At 32.9% G+C, this 19,265-nt stretch overlaps 1 protein-coding gene across 3 annotated transcripts; it reads left to right on the top strand.

Moving 5' to 3' along the window:
• The first annotated feature begins 6,923 nt into the window (after nucleotides 1-6,923).
• Nucleotides 6,924-17,645, top strand: LOC143049143 (tumor susceptibility gene 101 protein-like). Of its 3 annotated transcripts, XM_076222892.1 has the most exons (6): nucleotides 6,924-7,056; nucleotides 7,399-7,483; nucleotides 12,955-13,020; nucleotides 14,855-15,018; nucleotides 16,378-16,510; nucleotides 17,185-17,645. In XM_076222892.1, the coding sequence occupies exons 1-6, from the start codon at nucleotides 7,015-7,017 to the stop codon at nucleotides 17,391-17,393; spliced, it is 699 nt and encodes a 232-aa protein (XP_076079007.1). In that variant the 5' UTR covers nucleotides 6,924-7,014; the 3' UTR covers nucleotides 17,394-17,645. The 3 variants fall into 3 exon arrangements, with proteins under 3 accessions (XP_076079007.1, XP_076079008.1, XP_076079009.1); XM_076222893.1 differs by lacking the exon at nucleotides 16,378-16,510 and having other exon boundaries at nucleotides 17,185-17,309; XM_076222894.1 differs by lacking the exons at nucleotides 14,855-15,018; nucleotides 16,378-16,510.
• Nucleotides 17,646-19,265: the final 1,620 nt, after the last annotated feature.

Genomic DNA, 19,265 nt, shown 5'->3' with positions numbered 1-19,265 from the left:
TATTTGCCTCCATATTAACCCATTAAGCCAAACGTCAAAAGTCAAATCACAAAAATACAGAACTTCCAGGAAAATTCAAAAAGGAAAGTCCCTTATCAAATGGCAAAATCAAAAGATCAAACACATCAAACACATCAAACGAATGGATAACAACTGTCATATTCCTGACTTGGAACAATCCCATAATGTACATTTAGTCAAATACATCCTCAACGTCACCGTTCACATCATTGTGTTAATTTATTACTTTTAGTGGCTCAGATAATGGTTGCCATGGAAAACAATAAACTTGTAGGGATGATCAAATCTTTTAGATAAAAGAGTTTTTAAATGTGTTTAAAAATAATAGTATTGATAGTACATAATTATTATAAATTATCTGCCCAACTGTGTTTTTCCAAATATGCAGATGTCCTTACAAATAAATAAATTTGCAAATAAACAAGAAGTTACTTTTCAAAGACTTCTTTCTTTTACTTTTAACGATTTAAATTTAGTTCTGACCATTTTAAAAAACGACAAAAACTACATTTCTAATAGTAATAATAATTGTGAATTTCTGATTTAGGTAGTATAGATAAAGACACCAATAGTATACCGCTGTTTAAAAGTTATAAATCGATTGAGAGATAACAAATCCGGGTTACAAACTGAAACCGTGGGGAAAACATCAACTATAGGAGGAAAGCAACAGAACAACAGAAACAATTAACAACAAACGCCAATGCAACATACCATATAATAAACCATTAGCATTTCAGATGTATGCATGATATGACATTTTCGCATGGGAAATTGTTTCTGAAATTAATAGGCGTATTTTGTGTATATCATTCAATTCCATGGTAAGGAATTTCTTCAAATAAGCACAATTATCCTCACTGTGAAAACTCATTAAAGATATCAGTTTTTTTTAATTTGGTGATCATGCAACAAACACGCGTTTAGTCTTCACAAGATTCATCGGTGTTGATCCAATTCGAACAGTCTGAAAGTCATACATTACCGAAAATTATGAAAATAAATGCTAAATACGCTTCGACAATATATAAAAAGTAAAAACACAAAAATACTGAACTCCGAGGAAAATTCAAAAAGGAAAATCAAAAATCAAAAGGCAAAATCAAAAGTCCAAACACATCAAACGAATGGATAACAACTGTCATATTCCTGACTTGGTACAGGCATTTTCTAATGTAGAAAATGGTGGATTGAACCTGGTTTTATAGCTAGCTATAACTTGGATTAAAAAATTTAAACAGTTTAGAATCATTATCCATCCATTCTGTGCTGTCAAATTATCACCAACATTAACATTAAAAGTTAAGTGTATTTAAAATTTTAAAAACTGCGACAGGCAGAAGCAATTGTCCTTAATAAGATTTAAATTTCTTTTTATAATAATTATATGACTGGTTTCCCCAATAGTTTAATAATCTTAATTGCCTTCGCATTAGGTTTAAAAATCTCATAAAACTCCACGATGGTTAAATTTGAAGAAAAAATACCCTGTTTGCTGTTGCATTTCTTTCGATCTTGTTGATATTTATTGTATAATTACACCTTATTTAAGAATCCTGGGTTTTTAATGGTTGATTGCCAGTGTATGTTTTACCAATTTACTTTTATCAAATGATTATCGTTCATTTTTAAACAGCGCCGGGGTATATGCAAAAAGGATATGCCTTTTTTACCCTCTCTGCCGTGGTACTCTATCCGACTGGACGCTTGTAATGTCATGATCATCAATGCGTTTTGTACGTTAACATTTGGTGTAATTAAACAGATATAGCATGTTCTTGAGGGGTATTTGCGAAAAATACCAGTCTTGAGAATGAATTTCCCTCGCATTACGGCTCGCGAAATTTAACATTTTCTCGACTGGTATTTTTCGCAAATACCCCTCCTTAACATGATATATCTGTTCAAGAAAACAATTTGTCTAGTTTGGGGTCGCATATAGACGAAAAATCATCTAGTTCCTGTGGCATATATAGCAATCCGAAAAGAAATTTGTGTGCACAAAAACTTTTTTTTCCGTTAGATTCTGAACACGGGCAGAGAGAGACTGGTGTTTTTCGTATTGTAAAGTATAAATAAAGGACATGGTATTATTGCCAATGAGACACCTCTCTATCCAAGTCAAAATGTATAAAAAGTTGACAATTATAGGTCCGAGTACGGCCTTCAACAAGGAGCTTGGTTCACATCGAAACAGGAAGCTATAAAGGGTCCCACAATGGCTAGTATAAAACAAGAAAACAAAAAAACTAACGGTATATACCGATTTAAATAAAAATAAACAAGAAACAAGAAATGTTCTTATCCCAGACAAAGATTACTTTAGCCATTTTTGGCACAAATGTTGGGAATTTTTGGTCCCTAATGCACCTCAACTTTTTACTTGTTTGTCTTTTATAATTCTACGGAACAACAGTCTACTGACCCTTTTTAACCACAAGAAAACACTTTTTTTTTTATATTGAGACAGTTAATTGTTCATATATCAAAAATTCATTAATTACTTGCTTGGTGTACAAAGTGTAAATTTGGCTGCTGGAAATGTTGGTTTGGTGCGAAAAAGGTGAAACTGCCTTGAATAAACGTCTACAACTACATGCTTGAATCCTCAAAATCTTAGAATGTTATATAGATATCATTGATCAGCACTTCATCTTGTGTGCACACGTGTTTGCAGATTATCAAGATAATGAAATCACGTTATGTTAAGCATCATTTAATTTTAATTACTCATTTTGTGAAAATCACATCATTTATTAACATGTTGTAACAGTTGGGATTGAAGGTATTACAGTTTGTTATGTGTAGAGCTAATTCTTGAAGTATCATACCATTATCAGACCCTTCAAACTTTTAAGGATTTATATATATGTTCCAGTCCATATGAGTTTTTCAACAATGTACGTATAATCATGTGACCATATGCGTACACTTCTATTATCCTATCAAACGGGTTTTCGCAAATATAAAGGTTGAATTTTAACAAAAAGATTCAGTTAGGTTGGCTTATTTGCAAAGATTGCTCGATACAATTTCTTCTAATTCACATTCAAATAGATGTTCCAATAAGGTGGCAGAAACCGGTTATTTTACAATAAATCTTTAGAATTTCTTGGATTTATGATTTTATTTTCTTGAAAATTCATTCAAGCTTATATACAAATAAAATGTATGGTTTCAAGGAACTAAGTTGTGTGCGTGCTTATGTAAATATATAGAAAACCTTTAAAATTGGGTGTCTGTCCAGCGTGGAGATTTTAAAACTTATAAATGCATTGCAAATAAAGCAAAACATGTGATGCTCTGATACCAATCTCATCCTCACCTGCAGCCAAAATTCAAGAGAGAAAGGATATTCAGTGAATTAGAGCCTTGTCCGAACCTATCCTTACCATTAAAATCTCAAGATATTTTTGTTTACATAAAGCTGAATTTTTTCCCCACTTTGATTGGATGCCGTCAAGTGAGGAGACCACATTTTGACATCTGATTGGACCTATATGTGAAGGAAATCCCCAACCTGTGTATGCAACTACTTACTTTTGTAGTACAATAGCCTAGAATTTACATTCATTTATTTTTTCAGTCCACATGATGCAATTATATACCTCAATACTTAACTATAACAATGCACTAAACTAAGTGTACATTTATTCAAAATCAGTCTCATATCTCTTCTCCACATGAGCTAGCCGTGTAGGCCGCATGATGAAATTTTAGAATTGCCACACTACTGCTGATGAGAGAGACCAGTTTTCTTATTTCTGTACCCTGTCCTACAGTATCAACTATGTAGTAGACCTATAAAAAAAGAAGAATTCATATATTCATAGTTAAAAAGTAAATAAATAAGAAAATGTCCATATCATATGAAATAAATCATTATAACAAGTAATATACAGTATAATCAGCTTTTTCTAGTACTATGCTGAGGCTTATTTTACTTTTTCCTCTCTTTGTAATTTCTATTTCTATATAATTTATGATATAAAATCATTGTTTGGTGAACATAATCATTTTAAAACTAATCAATTGAATGTCATTGTTTGTATTGGGATACAGGGTTATCCTCTTGATATTTGATAATTCTTAAAATCCATGTAAACACTATTTGCTTGCAAACAGACCTATACATTGACTATGAATAAAAGAAATATAATACCACACACATGTAGAACTCTTAAAAAGGCACATTTTGTGATATGTTAAAATCATGGTTAGGCTTAAGGTGGCAGAAACCAGTAATTTTACAATAAATCTTTAGAATTTCATGGAATTATGAGTTTATTTTCTTGAAAATTCATTCCAAGCTTATATACAAATAAAATGTATGGTTTCAAGGAACTAAGATGTGTGCGTGCTTATGTAAATATATAGAAAACCTTTAAATTTGGGTGTCTGTCCAGCATGGAGATTTTAAAATTTACAAATGCATTACAAATAAGGCAAAACATGTGATGCTCTGATACCAATCTAGTCCTCACCTGCAGAATCCTGCTTTAAGCCGACAAGAATTTTAACCAAAATTCAAGAGAGAAAGGATATTCAGTGACTTAGAGCCTTGTCCGAACCTATCCTTACCATCAAAATCTCAAGATATTTTTGTTTACATAAAACTGAATTTTTTCCCCACTTTGATTGGATGCCGTCAAGTGAGGAGACCACATTTTGACATCTGATTGGACCTATATGTGAAGGAAATCCCCAACCTGTGTATGCAACTACTTACTTGTGTAGTACAATAGCCTAGAATTTACATTCATTTATTTTTTCAGTCCACATGATGCAATTATATACCTCAATACTTAACTATAACAAAATTTCTGCGTGGGACATATGTTCTGGTACACAAAAACTGGTACCTGCAACCTTTAACCACTCATTGAAAACAATATATTTCCATTTTTTTTTTGTCTGATTGAGTTCTATAGTTATTTACCATTAAAAATACATGCATTTTATATGGTTACAGCACAAAAGAAAACATTAATAGGTTTTGTAAGACCAAATTTATTAAAGCATTTTTTACGTCTTTTGCCGTCAAACTGCTTTGAATGCAAAAAAAATAGAAAAAATATGATTGTGTTCATATTTAATAAATTTTATTGTGTGAGTTTTCTGGTACAGTGTATGAATTATCCAACAGTTTTTAAAACTACTTAAGTTTATTGTTTCATGCATGATATAATACCACTTACAACTGATCTCAAGAAGTATTTTCCAATTGTTTGAGGTATTAAATAGTCTCAATTCTTGTCACTATCATTGCTCTGTTGACTGCAGTGTTGAAAAAGGCTTAGTTATGAATAAACTAATATTTTTGGTACATATGTTTCACTTTGTAGATCCATGATGCACTAAACTAAGTGTACAAGTATTCAAAATCAGTCTCATATCTCTTCTCCACATGAGCTAGCCGTGTAGGCCGCATGATATAATTTTAGAATTGCCACACTACTGCTGATGAGAGAGACCAGTTTTCTTATTTCTGTACCCTGTCCTACAGTATCAACTATGTAGTAGACCTATAAAAAAGAAGAATTCATATATTCATAGTTAAAAAGTAAATAAATAAGAAAATGTCCATATCATATGAAATAAATCATTATAACAAGTAGTATACAGTATAATCAGCTTTTTCTAGTACTATGCTGAGGCTTATTTTACTTTTTCCTCTCTTTGTAATTTCCATTTCTATATAATTTATGATATAAAATCATTGTTTGGTGAACATAATCATTTTAAAACTAATCAATTGAATGTCATTGTTTGTATTGGGATACAGAGTTATCTTTTTTGATATTTGATAATTCTTAAAATCCATGTAAAAACTATTTGCTTGCAAACAGACCTATACATTGACTATGAATAAAAGAAATATAATACCACACACCTGTAGAACTCATAAAAGGCACATTTTGTGATATGTTAAAATCATGTTTAGGCTTAAGGTGGCAGAAACCAGTTATTTTACAATAAATCTTTAGAATTTCATGGAATTATGAGTTTATTTTCTTGAAAATTCATTCAAGCTTATATACTAATAAAATGAATGGTTTCAAGGAACTAAGATGTGTGCAAGCTTATGTAAATATATAGAAAACCTTTAAATTTGGGTGTCTGTCCAGCATGGAGATTTTAAAATTTATAAATGCATTGCAAATAAGGCAAAAAATGTGATGCTCTGATACCAATATAGTCCTCACCTGCAGAATCCTGCTTTAAGCCGACAGGAATTTTAGCCAAAATTCAAGAGAGAAAGGATATTCAGTGACTTAGAGCCTTGTCCGAACCTATCTTTACCATCAAAATCTCAAGATATTTTTGTTTACATAAAACTGAATTTTTTCCCCACTTTGATTGGATGCCGTCAATGAGGAGACCACATTTTGACATCTGATTGGAACTATATGTGAAGGAAATCCCCAACCTGTGTATGCAACTACTTACTTGTGTAGTACAATAGCCTAGAATTTACATTCATTTATTTCTTCAGTCCACATGATGCAATTATATACCTCAATACTTAACTATAACAAAATGTCTGCGTGGGACACATGTTCTGGTACACCAAAACTGGTTCCTGCCACCTAAGCATTTCAAGTGCAATTTTATCGATTACACATGTATATGACATTTCATTTTTCAAACCATAATTATTGTTATCTTCTTTATAGATTACTAGTAAATAGGGAACAAAATAAGAAAAAAAGGATGAAAAATGACCCCTCAAAGAGACATTACAATCTATTTATAATAATGAATACTGTAACGATTTCATATGTATACGAATCCACAAGAAAGTTATATTTTTTTTAAATCTTTTTTTCTCATCGATAAATTTAAAACCTAGTCACCGGGAAGTCCCACTTTAAAATAGATTTGACCTTTTCCTTCTTTCATTTTCTTTCCCAGAAATATTAATAGACTTTAAACATTTTTAGTTTAGTTTGCGGTGTTATAAAGTTAAGTTATAACTACAAAGTATTAAATATGGGAAGTAATGCACAGATACTGAAATTGTATCTCTCCAAGGTTAGTATATTTCTATATTCAAGTTTAGTCGATTAATCTCGGCCAACATATTATTTCCTTCATCTTTTTCGAATAATGTTTCCTGTACTTTTTTTTAACTTATAACTATGACAGTAGCAATTTCAGGCCTTCTGGTCCGCTTTTCGACAATCAGTATGATCTCTCTAGTAATAAACAAGGCCTGATTATTTAAATTCAAATTGAGATAGTTTTTTTACATGCGCAATATAAGGCACATGTCATAACAATATTATTTCCAATTTTGTTCCATGCAAATTCATCGTTGAAACTTCATTTCCCAGTATATGCTCACTTAAATGAAATACTTTATTGCAATTTCAGTACAAAGATGCAGATTTAGCAAAACAGGACATTTTGGCAGTGTTCTCTCAATATAAAGACTTGAGACCAAGCCATGGGCCATTCAGTAAGTAACATGTAAGAGCAAGTTAAGAGAGTTTCTTTTATCCACTGCTGGTGGACGTTTCGTCCCCGAGGGTATCACCAGCCCAGTAGTCAACACTTCGGTGTTGACATGAATATCAATAATGTGGTCATTTTTATAAATTTTCTGTTTACCAAACTTTTGGAATTTTTCGAAAAACTAAGGATTTCCTTATCCCAGACATAGATTACCTTAGCCATATTTGGGACAACTTTTTGGAATTTTGAATCCTCAATGCTCTTCAACTTTGTACTTGTTTGGCTTTATAAATATTTTGACATGAGCGTCACTGATGAGTCTAATCTGTAGACGAAACGCGCGTTTGGCGTACTAAATTATAATCCTGGTACTTTTGATAACTATTTACACTACTGGGTCGATGCCACTGCTGGAGGACGTTTTGACCCCGAGGGTATCACCAGCCCAGTAGTCAACACCTCGGTGTTGACATGAATATCAAAAATGTGGTCATTTTTATAAATTTCCTGTTTACAAAACTTTTGATTTTTTTCGAAAAACTAAGGATTTTCTTATCCCAGACATAGATTACCTTAGCCATATTTGGGACAACTTTTTGAAATTTTGAATCCTCAATGCTCTTCAACTACTTTGTACTTGTTTGGCTTTATAAATATTTTGACATGAGCGTCACTGATGAGTCTTATATGTAGACGAAACGCGAGTTTGGCGTACTAAATTATAATCCTGGTACTTTTGACAACTATTATCCAAACATAAATTAAGTAAATAATCACTATTTCGTTTTAGAAACCTTCTGTATCTCTTTCTATGTTTTGTTTTCCTGAGCAGTATTAAATATAACACCTAATCAAGGTTGGTGGTTTGTCCACAGGATAGTGCATGCGTCTAGTGTGGTAAGAACCATATGTTCTCTATCACAGCTGGCTAGCATGCTTTTGCAGATGAAGAGAAAGCAGAGTGGTAAGTCTTTTTGCCTCACGACAGCACACGGTAACTAGGGTCTAGCATCCTAGGCCAAATTGTAGAGGATCTCGGAGCAGCAAGGGCCCAAGAGATGCAGTGTGTAGGCCAACCGGCGTGTGGACATGGCCTAGCATTCATCAACCTTGCCCCAGCTATGGGTGAATAGTTGGTCAGATGAAGATCATAGCTCTGTTAAGGCAGTTCATCTAAGAGAAGGAAAACTCGATACAAAACCAATGGCAAGATGGGAGTCAAAAGCTTTGGCTAGCGACTCATCTAAAGGAAGGAAACCTTGATGAATAAATCCCTGGACCTCCTGGTAAGGGGGTTGTGCGCTAGGCTAGCTACTCAGCCACGGAAAGAAACTTATGCTACAGAAACAGAAACAAGTGAAAATCAATTAGTTTGGTGTAGACAGATGGAAACCTCTCTGCAGGAATGCAGCCTATGACGAGCGACAAGACTCCGAGAAACTATCTTCTGTCTCCTAAACAAACGTTAAAATTTGGTTGTTGGAATGTTAGAACTATGAACGAAACAAGCAGAACTGCTCAAACAATTAAGGAAATGAAGAGATTCAAGCTTGATATATTGGGTGTTAGTGAATGCAGATGGACTGATTCAAGAAAATTTAAACACAATTCAGGTACAGACATTTATTATTCAGGACGTACAGAGGGTAGACACCAGGAAGAAGTAGCTATTCTATTGAGTAAGAGAGCAAGCAAGTCGGTTGTAGAATGGATAGCAATAAATGAAAGAATAATGAAAATACGAATGAAGACCAGTTATGGGCACATGACCGTTATTCAATGCTATGTCCCAACAAATGATACAGATAATGAGAAAGAGAATTTTTATGATGAATTAAATCAGATCATAATGAACACACCAAGGCATGACGTACTTACCATCATTTGAGATTTTAATGCAAAAGTAGGTTCAACTAGCATAGGTTCAGAAGAAGTGATGGGAAAACATGGGCTTAGAGAAATTAATTTCAATGGTGAAATATTAGTAGAGATGTGTACTATGAACAATCTGATAATTGGGGGAACAATCTTTGAACATAAAAACATATACAAAACCACATGGGTGTCTCCAAATGGGAAAGTGAAAAACCAGATTGATCACATACTGATTAACAAGAAATGGAGGTCATCATTATTAGATGTGAAAGTTAAAAGAGGTGCAGATGTATACAGCGATCATCACCTAGTCATTGGAAAGATCAGACTAAAATTAAGGAAAAATAAATGCAAAACACCAAGCAAGATCATGAAAAACTTAAACAACCTTAAATACAACACAACTTCAATATAGAACTGAAGAACAGATTTGAGGTCTTACAACTTGAAGAAAATGAGATTGACATAAACTCTAAATGGCAACATATGAGTGAAATTTATTTAAATACAAGTGAAGACATCTTAGGTTACAATAATAAAGAAAGAGCGGAATGGATATCTGAAAAAAACCTGGGCTCTAGTTATGGAAAGAAAAGCATTAAAATCAAAAACCAACCAAGCAACAGGAGAACAACAAGAGGGAATGAAAGATCTATATAACAGTAAGGAAAAAGAAGTGAAAAAGAATGAAAAGGCAGACAAAAAGGCATACATAGATAAGATTGCAGAAGAGGCTGAAAATGCATGTAAAGTTGGAGATATGAAAAAGCTATATAACATTACAAAACAACTTCGTGGCAGGGTAAATACCAACAGTACCAACATCAAAGATAAAGATGGTCAGACAATATGCAAATTTGAGAAACAACTGGAAAGATGGAAGGAGCATTTTGAAGAGGTGTTGAATAGGCCTGAACCAGTAATTTCAGTTGACAGGACAGAGGAAGCTCCACTACCAATAGACATAGAAATGGGACTCATAACAGATGATGAGATCAAAGCAGCCATTAAACAAGAATGTGTCCACAGTACACGGATGCCCCACTCGCACTATCATTTTCTATGTTTAGTGGACCGTGAAATTGGAATAAATTCTCTAATTTTGCATTAAAATTAGAATGATCTTATCAAAGGGAAAATGTATACTAAGTTTCAAGTTGATTGGACTTCTACTTTATCAAAAACTACCTTGACCAAAAACTTTAACCTGAAATTTGCACTATCATTTTCTATGTTCAGTGAACCGTAAAATTGGGATCAAAACTCTAATTTGGCATTTAAATTAGAAAGATCATATCATAGGGCACATGTATACTAAGTTTCAAGTTGATTGTTCTTCAACTTCATCAAAAACTACCTTGACCACAAAAACTTTAACCTGAAGCGGGACAGACGGACGAACGAACAGACGGACGGACGAACGAACAGACAGACGGACGAACGGACGCACAGACCAGAAAACATAATGCCCCTCTACTATCGTAGGTGGGGCATAAAAACTTAAAAACAACAAAGCTCCTGGGGTAGATGGCATACCAGCAGAAGTACTAAAATCAGACATAAATCTCAACGTGAATATCCTACGTGATTTGCTGAATGAAATATGGGGAAAAGAAATATTACCTACTCAGTGGAAAGATGGTATCATAATTAAACTACCAAATAAAGGTAAACTTGCAGATTGTAACAACTAGCGTGGAATTACTTTACTATCAGTGTCTGGTAAGATTCTTTTTAGAATAATTGTAGAAGGAATCAAAGACAAAATCGATTCTATTCTACGGGAAGGACAAAATGGATTTAGAACAAACCGTGCACGTATAGATAACATCCTCATACTGAGAACTATTATAGATAAGGCACGAGAATGGAGGTCACCCATATATATAAATTATGTGGATTTCGAAAAAGCCTTCGATACCGTCCATAGAGAGTCACTTTGGTACATCATGAGTATGTATGGAATTCCACAGAAAATAATTAACATCATTATGGAAATGTATGATAGTTTTAGATGTGCAGTCAGACATGATGGAAAACTATCAGATTGGTTTTTAATAAAATCTGGAGTAAGACAAGAATACTTTATATCTCCTTTTCTCTTTATATTGTGGTTGACTGGGTAATGAAGAAGACAACAACTGAAAATCATGGTATACAGTGGGGACTAACAGCATTTTTAGAGAACATGGACTTTGCTGATGATATCAGCCTCTTTTCTCATACACATGAACACATGCAGAAAAAGACAGATAAAGTTACATCAGAAGCAGCGAAAATAGGACTAAAGATTAATGCAAAGAAAACTAAGGTGATGAAGATAGGTACAAAGAACAATAAGGCAATAACAGTGAACGGAGGAGAACTAGAACAAGTAAACTCATTCAATTATCTTGGTAGTAGAGTTAATGCAGGAGGAAAGATTGAAATAGAAGTTAACATCCGTATTGGCAAAGCAGTTTCTACATTCAAAAACCTGAATAACATATGGAAAAACAAAAAATATCCAGAAAGACAAAGATAAGATTGTATGTGAGCAATGTTAGATCAGTTCTGTTGTACGGTTCAGAAACATGGAGAACAAACAAAAAAGTAGAAAGTCGAATCAGAGGATTCGAAGGACGCTGTGATTATGGACTTTCCCAATTGATCTTCCTCTAAGTTCAGTATTTTTGTGATTTTACTTTTTTGAGACGAATAATTAACATCAGATGGCCAAGTGTGATTTCAAACAGTGAACTGTCAGAAAGAACAGGTGTGAAGAATATAGTGAATGAGATCATGAGAAGGCGGTGGAAATATATTGGACATATACTGCGAATGGATAACAACCGGCATGTAAAAAAGGTATTGACATGGACACCACAAGGGATAAGAACGCTTGGAAGACCGAAAGGCACATGGAGAAGAGATATAGCAGCAGAGATAAAAAGACATGGTTACACCTGGAAACAAATAGAAAAAATCGCGAAAGATAGAACGAGTTGGAGGTCCCTTGTTGATGCCTTATGTGTTCAAGAACATAAGGATTAAATAAGTAATCAAGGTTTCTGTAGTACCGAGTAAATCATTCACCCTGCTTACTAAATTGTACTCTTAAATTGTATTTGGTGATCTTGTTTGTAACAGCCATGTGGAGGTCTTCGTATTTGTTTTACTTTACGACATATGGTTTAGATAGATTAGTGAAAGTTTGCGCCCACATGTAATATATTAATCTCGTACTATAATGCCTGTTTCAACCCTCTACATCTGGAAATAAAATTTCTTTATTGATGTTTTCTTTATATCTTGTAGAGTCTGATGTTGATGTAGTTCATTCTACTTTCGAATATACTTTTTGATTTGTTTGATCTTTTGAGGAACTTTACTGTCGAAAGAATGATACTTCATTTTTTGGATATGTATAAGTATATTTAAAACACAGGTAATGAAAAACGTTCCTAAATAAAATGAAATTCCAATGCAACCTGCCAGTCAATTATACTATAATTTGAATACAAATACATATTGTATACATACAAACAATAGGACATTCGTTGGTAACACATTTCCATGATTAACTACTATTTAGATTTAATAGTTTAATCTGTATTTCAGTATTTAATGATGGTTCACGAAAAGATCTGGTTAACTTGGATGGGACGATACCAATACATTATAGAGGTATTTGTTTTTACTTTGCTACACGACCTAATGCAAACTCGTTCATTTGAATTTTCACAGTTTAATTATTTAATAATAGTAATAGTGATTTCCCTACTTAGTTACACCTGTAGAAATTAAAAAAAAAAGTAATGAGCTAACTACTCGGGTATATATTCTTTTGAGTTGTTTTGCTTTTTTTGACTGTTGACATCCTGTTTGCAACTAAAATATTGAAGAATTTGTACATCCTTGTCATTAATGTATTTGTGTTTAAGATTTCCTAATGAAGTTGAATACGCTTTGCATTTTTATTGTATTACCTTCGCACCAAAACAGATATACACCAACGAATACAAAAGCGTAGTTACCTGTATTTTTAGCAGATATATGGGTCATTTAACAGACTTTGCTGTATCTATAAGACTGCATACGAAGGAAGACATGCATCAAGTATTTCAAGATATTTAAGAATAATACATTAGTACAAAATTTCTATAAACATTTAAATGGTGTTGGGGCGGTGGTGTAACTACCAAACATTCGAACATACACAAAATCGACAGAAAGAGCTAAACTTATTAATTCAGTACTACGCACCAAAATGAATAATACAAAGATCATAGAAATAAAGTGAACATTTAAAAGAAAATCGCATATTGTCCTAATAAATTGCAGTGCGATTATTTCTTAAGTTAATTCGAATTATATCCCTTACTCAATTAACTCTATAAAAAATGTATCATAGAAGAAAAAAAACTTATTATGAAAAAGCAACAAATAGGTGGTGTGATAACAAAATCGTGATAAATTCGTTACACAGTGTGCAATTGTCCTAATACGAACTTTATCGGGTCACCGAATATGAATTTTAGTGACCCGATAAATTCCCGTATACGTACAATTTTACACTGTGTAACTAATACTATAGATTTCACATAATGTGTCTTTTATATTGTCTTTTGAACAGTTTATTTTGTTCAATGTAACAGTTTCATTTAAAACAAAAGGTATTATTTGAATTTTCCTCGGAGTTCAGTATTTTGGAAATTTTACGTTTTTCTATGTTTACTCTGATAATTTTTTTCCAAAATAATAAATTTGAGTTTTGAAAAATACATATAGATGATAAAAAAAGCTATATAAGTCGTGTATGCCATCCGAAAGCCTGAAATCGCAGTCATAAGAATTTAAAACTGATGACTTAAGTTGTTGTACCATCAGACCAATGACTGATTAATGACGCAGAATTTCATACAATTAGACTTAAAACAGACGAAATGATATATGTAATAAGCGTTCAAGGACGACCAATGCAATAAAAAAACATACAAAGCAAAACAACAAATTTTAAAACTCACAGGGGTTATGTTTGACTGGAAATAATACTTAATACATCGTATGAGTCCGAGGCTATGAATCAATCAAATCAAGGTCATCACAAATGAAATTTTACGGTCGCCACTATGAGCTGATTGGCCGATATGACAAAAATGTGTCAGAAATCATATCTGATATTCTTCCTCAGTCATGATAACCTTCCATCATTACAGAAATAAACAAAGAAATAACACGATAGGTGCCGTATACGATGCAGGAAATTCTTACCCTTCCGGAGCACCTGATTTCACTCCCGGTTTTTAGTGTAGTTCGTTTTGTTTCTTATCTATTATTTATAACTGTTGATGTTAATGTCTTTTGGTTTTATGAGTCTCTGTTTACTCCTTGGTTTTAGATTGTTATTGTCTGAATAAAGGTCCACACAATATTGATCAAATCATTTGAAACGGTTTTGATGAAAATCAACAAAATAATTCCTACGTGATGTTCCTTATAATTACGTTTCTTAATGCAGGTAATATTTTCAACATACCAATAGGAATATTTTTACTTGACACACATCCATACAACCCGCCTATAGTTTATGTGAAACCTACGAATATAATGGTGATAAAACAAGGACCAAATTTAGATGCCAACGGTAAAGTTGATCTGCCATATCTCCACGACTGGAAATATGTAAGTAAATAATAAAATGAGCTAAAAGTGTTTTCGCGGTAAACGGAATGACACTAAAAACAAAAGATATACTAATGTCAATCAATTAGAGTCCTGAAAGACTCAAAAGTAACAGAGATGCTTTGTTAAGGGTCGGCAATATTAAACTTCCTAGAAAAGAGAGCTTGTTTACGTGCAACAGGTATATAAGATTGTTGGGATTTTATAATACGTGTACTAGTATTTGAAAATTAAAACAAAATGTGATATTTTTAGCACTCAAAATTCCCATTCCTAAACAAGACTAGTCTGTGCATCTGTGTGAAACTTTACCATGTATACCAAGTGCTGACTTTATGTATTCGTTAATGCATAACCATATCAATCGCACCAACATGATAAAAAATATAGTCCGTGTCTTATTTTTTTTTTTTTATAAAAGGTCAACAAACTTTCAAACAGCCCGACACTAAATGTTTTAATATTTGGAAGCACAAATTTTTCCTTCTTTGTTAAATATTTAATTATTGTTGCTGAGGTTCAGTTGTTTTCCTCCTAAGGTTTGTGTATTTCCCTCGGTTTTAGTTTGTAGTTAAAGTTTTCTCTAAATCGATTGATGACTTTTGAACAGCGGTATACTACTGGTGCCATTCTTTGATTCATTAAAATTAGTATCGTTTATAATTTTCTTTGAAGGGAGGTGTCATGCATAAAAAAATCAGCTTTGTAATTCTTGATAACCGTATAGTATTAATAGTTCTTTATGATATTTGTTTTATAATTTATAGACAATCACATCATATATTCCTTCATTCTCATATTTTTGTGCTCACCTTTTCCATGGCATGCTATTTAACATGTACCAAACGACCATTGTTTGACATAACATTTATGATTGGTCGACCGAGTGGTACATACAAAACAGATATGTAATTGAGTTAAATATTTCGACGAAGAATTCTATAGTACATAACTCAAACATTTCAAATACTTGTTTTTCCGAAAAATTTTATATATATAGATTTTATTATTCACTTTTTTAATTGATCGTAAATTGATGGTAAGTTATAAGAATTGACTGTGTTTTATTACGAACTAAGACGAATCGTTTTGAAGATTATACAACGTTTGAGTGCTCAAATCATACAGTACAAAATAGTTTCTTTTCTAACAGTCTTCTTATGTATTGTTATCATGGTTATTGGGTGGAATAAACCACATGAATTTTCAAAAGTAAAATCTGCTTCAACAACTTGGTACAATGTGGTTTCTGAAATTGTAAAACACATATAGTACGATTATCGTATGCGTACAGATACGTAAGATTAAGCCAATCTTGTTGGAAAAATATTAATTAAACCTTGACTAATTATATTTCAGCCAGATTCTGATTTATTAGGTTTAATTCAACTATTGTCGATAGTGTTTGAAGAGGAACCCCCGGTTTTTGCAAGGTCGGCCAGTAGGCCACAACTTGATCAGGTCGCAAAACCACCATACCCTTATCAAGAAGGTGCGTGTAAGATATGTAAATAAGTTTATTTGACTTTTTTGAATTAATATACTTTCAATTTTTGGCACATGTTATAGAAATGGTCGGCTTTTATTTCTCTTCAAATTTGTATTTGATTTTACCGTTCGGTTGTTAAAATTTAACCGCAACAAATGAGTCTTATGTAGACAGAACGCGCATCCTACGTAAAAAATATAAAATTTTATATATTGGAAGCATACACACATCTTGATGGATGCGAAAAAAACCAGCTCTTTAAATATTGCACAGTCACTCCGAGTTTACATACTATACTACATTACACTTCAGAAAAAAAAGTGTGAATACCTAGTCCTTGTTTAATTTCCTAAAATACAGGAGACATATATATATGCACCTTATCATAAAAGTTGAGGCTATTTTCTATTGAACAACAACATATATACTTTTATCAGTTTGCTTCGCTTATGTCAAGTATGCCTGAAAAGGTATGTGATGTGTCTGTATATCACATAGAAAGATTGAGACATTTGAATCAAATTTCGTCTTCAACTGCAGTATTGTTGAAGTATTCTGATATCTTGCCCGTTAGTGACAAAATCTAAATATGCTAAAGAGACTAAAGATATCGGAGGGATCTCCATCTGATGTATCCATATAATTATAATAACTTCATGTAATATTTATTTTTACAGACGCTGGACATCGTTCATGTACTTCTGCCACCGACCGAAGACTGCTTTGTACTGAGTGTAGTTTAAATCCGCTAGAAGTAACAATCCAGCCATGTGGACATTTGGCTACTTGCGAATCTTGTTGCCGACGTCTTAAGAAGCAGCACAACCAATGTCCAATTTGCAATGGCCCAATAGACAATGTCGTCCGATCTTTTGTACCAGAGTGACTCGATAAATTTTGCGACTATGTTTAACACTTCTTACAATATGCAATATTGGGGAGAAATTTATGAACATTTGTTTTGTAATATAAATAGATTGAACGATTTTTGTTTCGCAAAATCTTATATCTCATTTTAAGTGGTAAAAACAGTATAGCAAAACATTACTATTCATTATCATTAGTATGCTATGAGCAGGGTAGTACTGATATGTCAATGATTCTGTAACTTTGTAGTCATAAACATATAGAAATTGAAGTAACGCTTTCTTTGGAAATTTGAAATGGCTTTAGAAAAAAAAAATACATTTTACACGCATCAACATCTTTGCAGAAGACAATTTGAAGCAACATATTTTTCGGTGTTATTGGGTATCAACAATGAAATACATATTTTCGAAATCCGCATCTGGTTCAGAAAAAATGTACTGTTAATATTATTTCGAAAACATCAAAACCACTACTCTCATAGAATTGTGTCCTTAACCTAAGATTTATTATGTGACACGTTTTCTTTTGATCATTTTTACCTTATCGTATATTCAGATGACATATATTCATTCAAAATTCTGATCTGCAAATAGCACATAAATCCCTGATTATCCCAGGGTGTAAAAGTCAGTAGTTATTATTTTTTCCACACAGAGAGTTACTTATACTTGGTAATTAAACAAATTATAGAGATGTTTGTTTACAAATAAAAAAAAAACAGTATAAAATAATGCATACATACAAATTTATCAAAGATCCGACGCTTTATCATCAGAGGCACAATTTATTCACGTCAGACCCATCATCAGCGGCGCTCGAGTAATCAGTGGTGGAATTCCAAATAAGAGATAAACAAAATCATTAATACATGGAAAAGAAAAAAAATAACATGATTTTGATAACGCAAAGTCAAATCACGAGATGAGGTCAATTACGTAAAAATTACAAACGAACGAATGTGATTGTTTTGTGCTTTCACTACTACCAACATATGACACATACAAACGAGCTATGGGCGCAGATCGGGATCATTAGCAGAGTAAAGGGTGGGGGAATATTTTTTCTCACATTCCAACTAAGTGACTTTCTCCAACCATTTGTAAACTATTGCCTCCTGTACATGCACTTATCGGATGCCACACAGCTTTGTCTCTGTTTTGAGAAGGTAAACAAACTGTCTACAAGACGTTGAAGAACACGCACGACTATTTCAGTGGTTTGCAGAGCTTCGTTAATATTGACAGAGATGAAGCCTTTGTTTGGGCTTGAAAGTTAATTTCAAAGCTTTATTATAAGAAAAATCTATTTCAATCATTCCATCATGATATTTATACAATGCGCATCAAACTTGCCACCAGTGAAGATGGAAGTTAAGTCAGGTAACCTCCCTGTGAAGCGGAACTGAAACAGCATGTTTTACGTGGTTCGTTTCAAACTAATATTTGGACCGCATTACACATTGCTGAGCCCCCCTATTCCGTCACGCTTAGAATATATACAATCGGCGCGAGTTGTATGCTTCATTACACCCCGTGTATTTTAAAGGGCAGGTGTCAGCAGAATTCTTGTAAAATCTTGTGTTTTCATGTGAGGGAAAATCTTTATGTAAAAGTCATTAGTTGGTTCACAACAAAACCTTATATGTTCAGAGCTTCGCTCCTGTAAAGGATTAGAATAATGTAGAAATTATTTCCAATCACGTTACTTGACAGACGAATCAGAGCATACTACGGCTTAATTTTATTGTGTGGATCTCTTTGATTGGATTTTTGAATTGTAATTTTTTTCGAGGTATTGTGTGGTTTTTAGTTTGAATGAACTACATTAAGGTAGCACAATACAAAGATTTTTTTACCTCCAATCACTAACCTTTGAAATGCTGTAACTT

Source organism: Mytilus galloprovincialis, chromosome 10 (genome assembly GCF_965363235.1).
Source record: "Mytilus galloprovincialis chromosome 10, xbMytGall1.hap1.1, whole genome shotgun sequence".
NCBI classification, from domain to species: Eukaryota; Metazoa; Mollusca; class Bivalvia; order Mytilida; family Mytilidae; genus Mytilus; species Mytilus galloprovincialis.
The sequence above is the reverse complement of the archived record's forward strand: the minus strand, read 5'-3'. Positions and strand labels throughout refer to the sequence as shown.

Coding starts and splice junctions, on each gene's coding strand:
- LOC143049143 (XM_076222892.1), top strand. CDS start 7,015: ATGGGAAGTAATGCACAGATACTGAAATTGTATCTCTCCAAG. Junction 7,057..7,398: donor TGAAATTGTATCTCTCCAAG/GTTAGTATATTT, acceptor TTGCAATTTCAG/TACAAAGATGCAGATTTAGC. Junction 13,021..14,854: donor GATACCAATACATTATAGAG/GTATTTGTTTTT, acceptor TTCTTAATGCAG/GTAATATTTTCAACATACCA.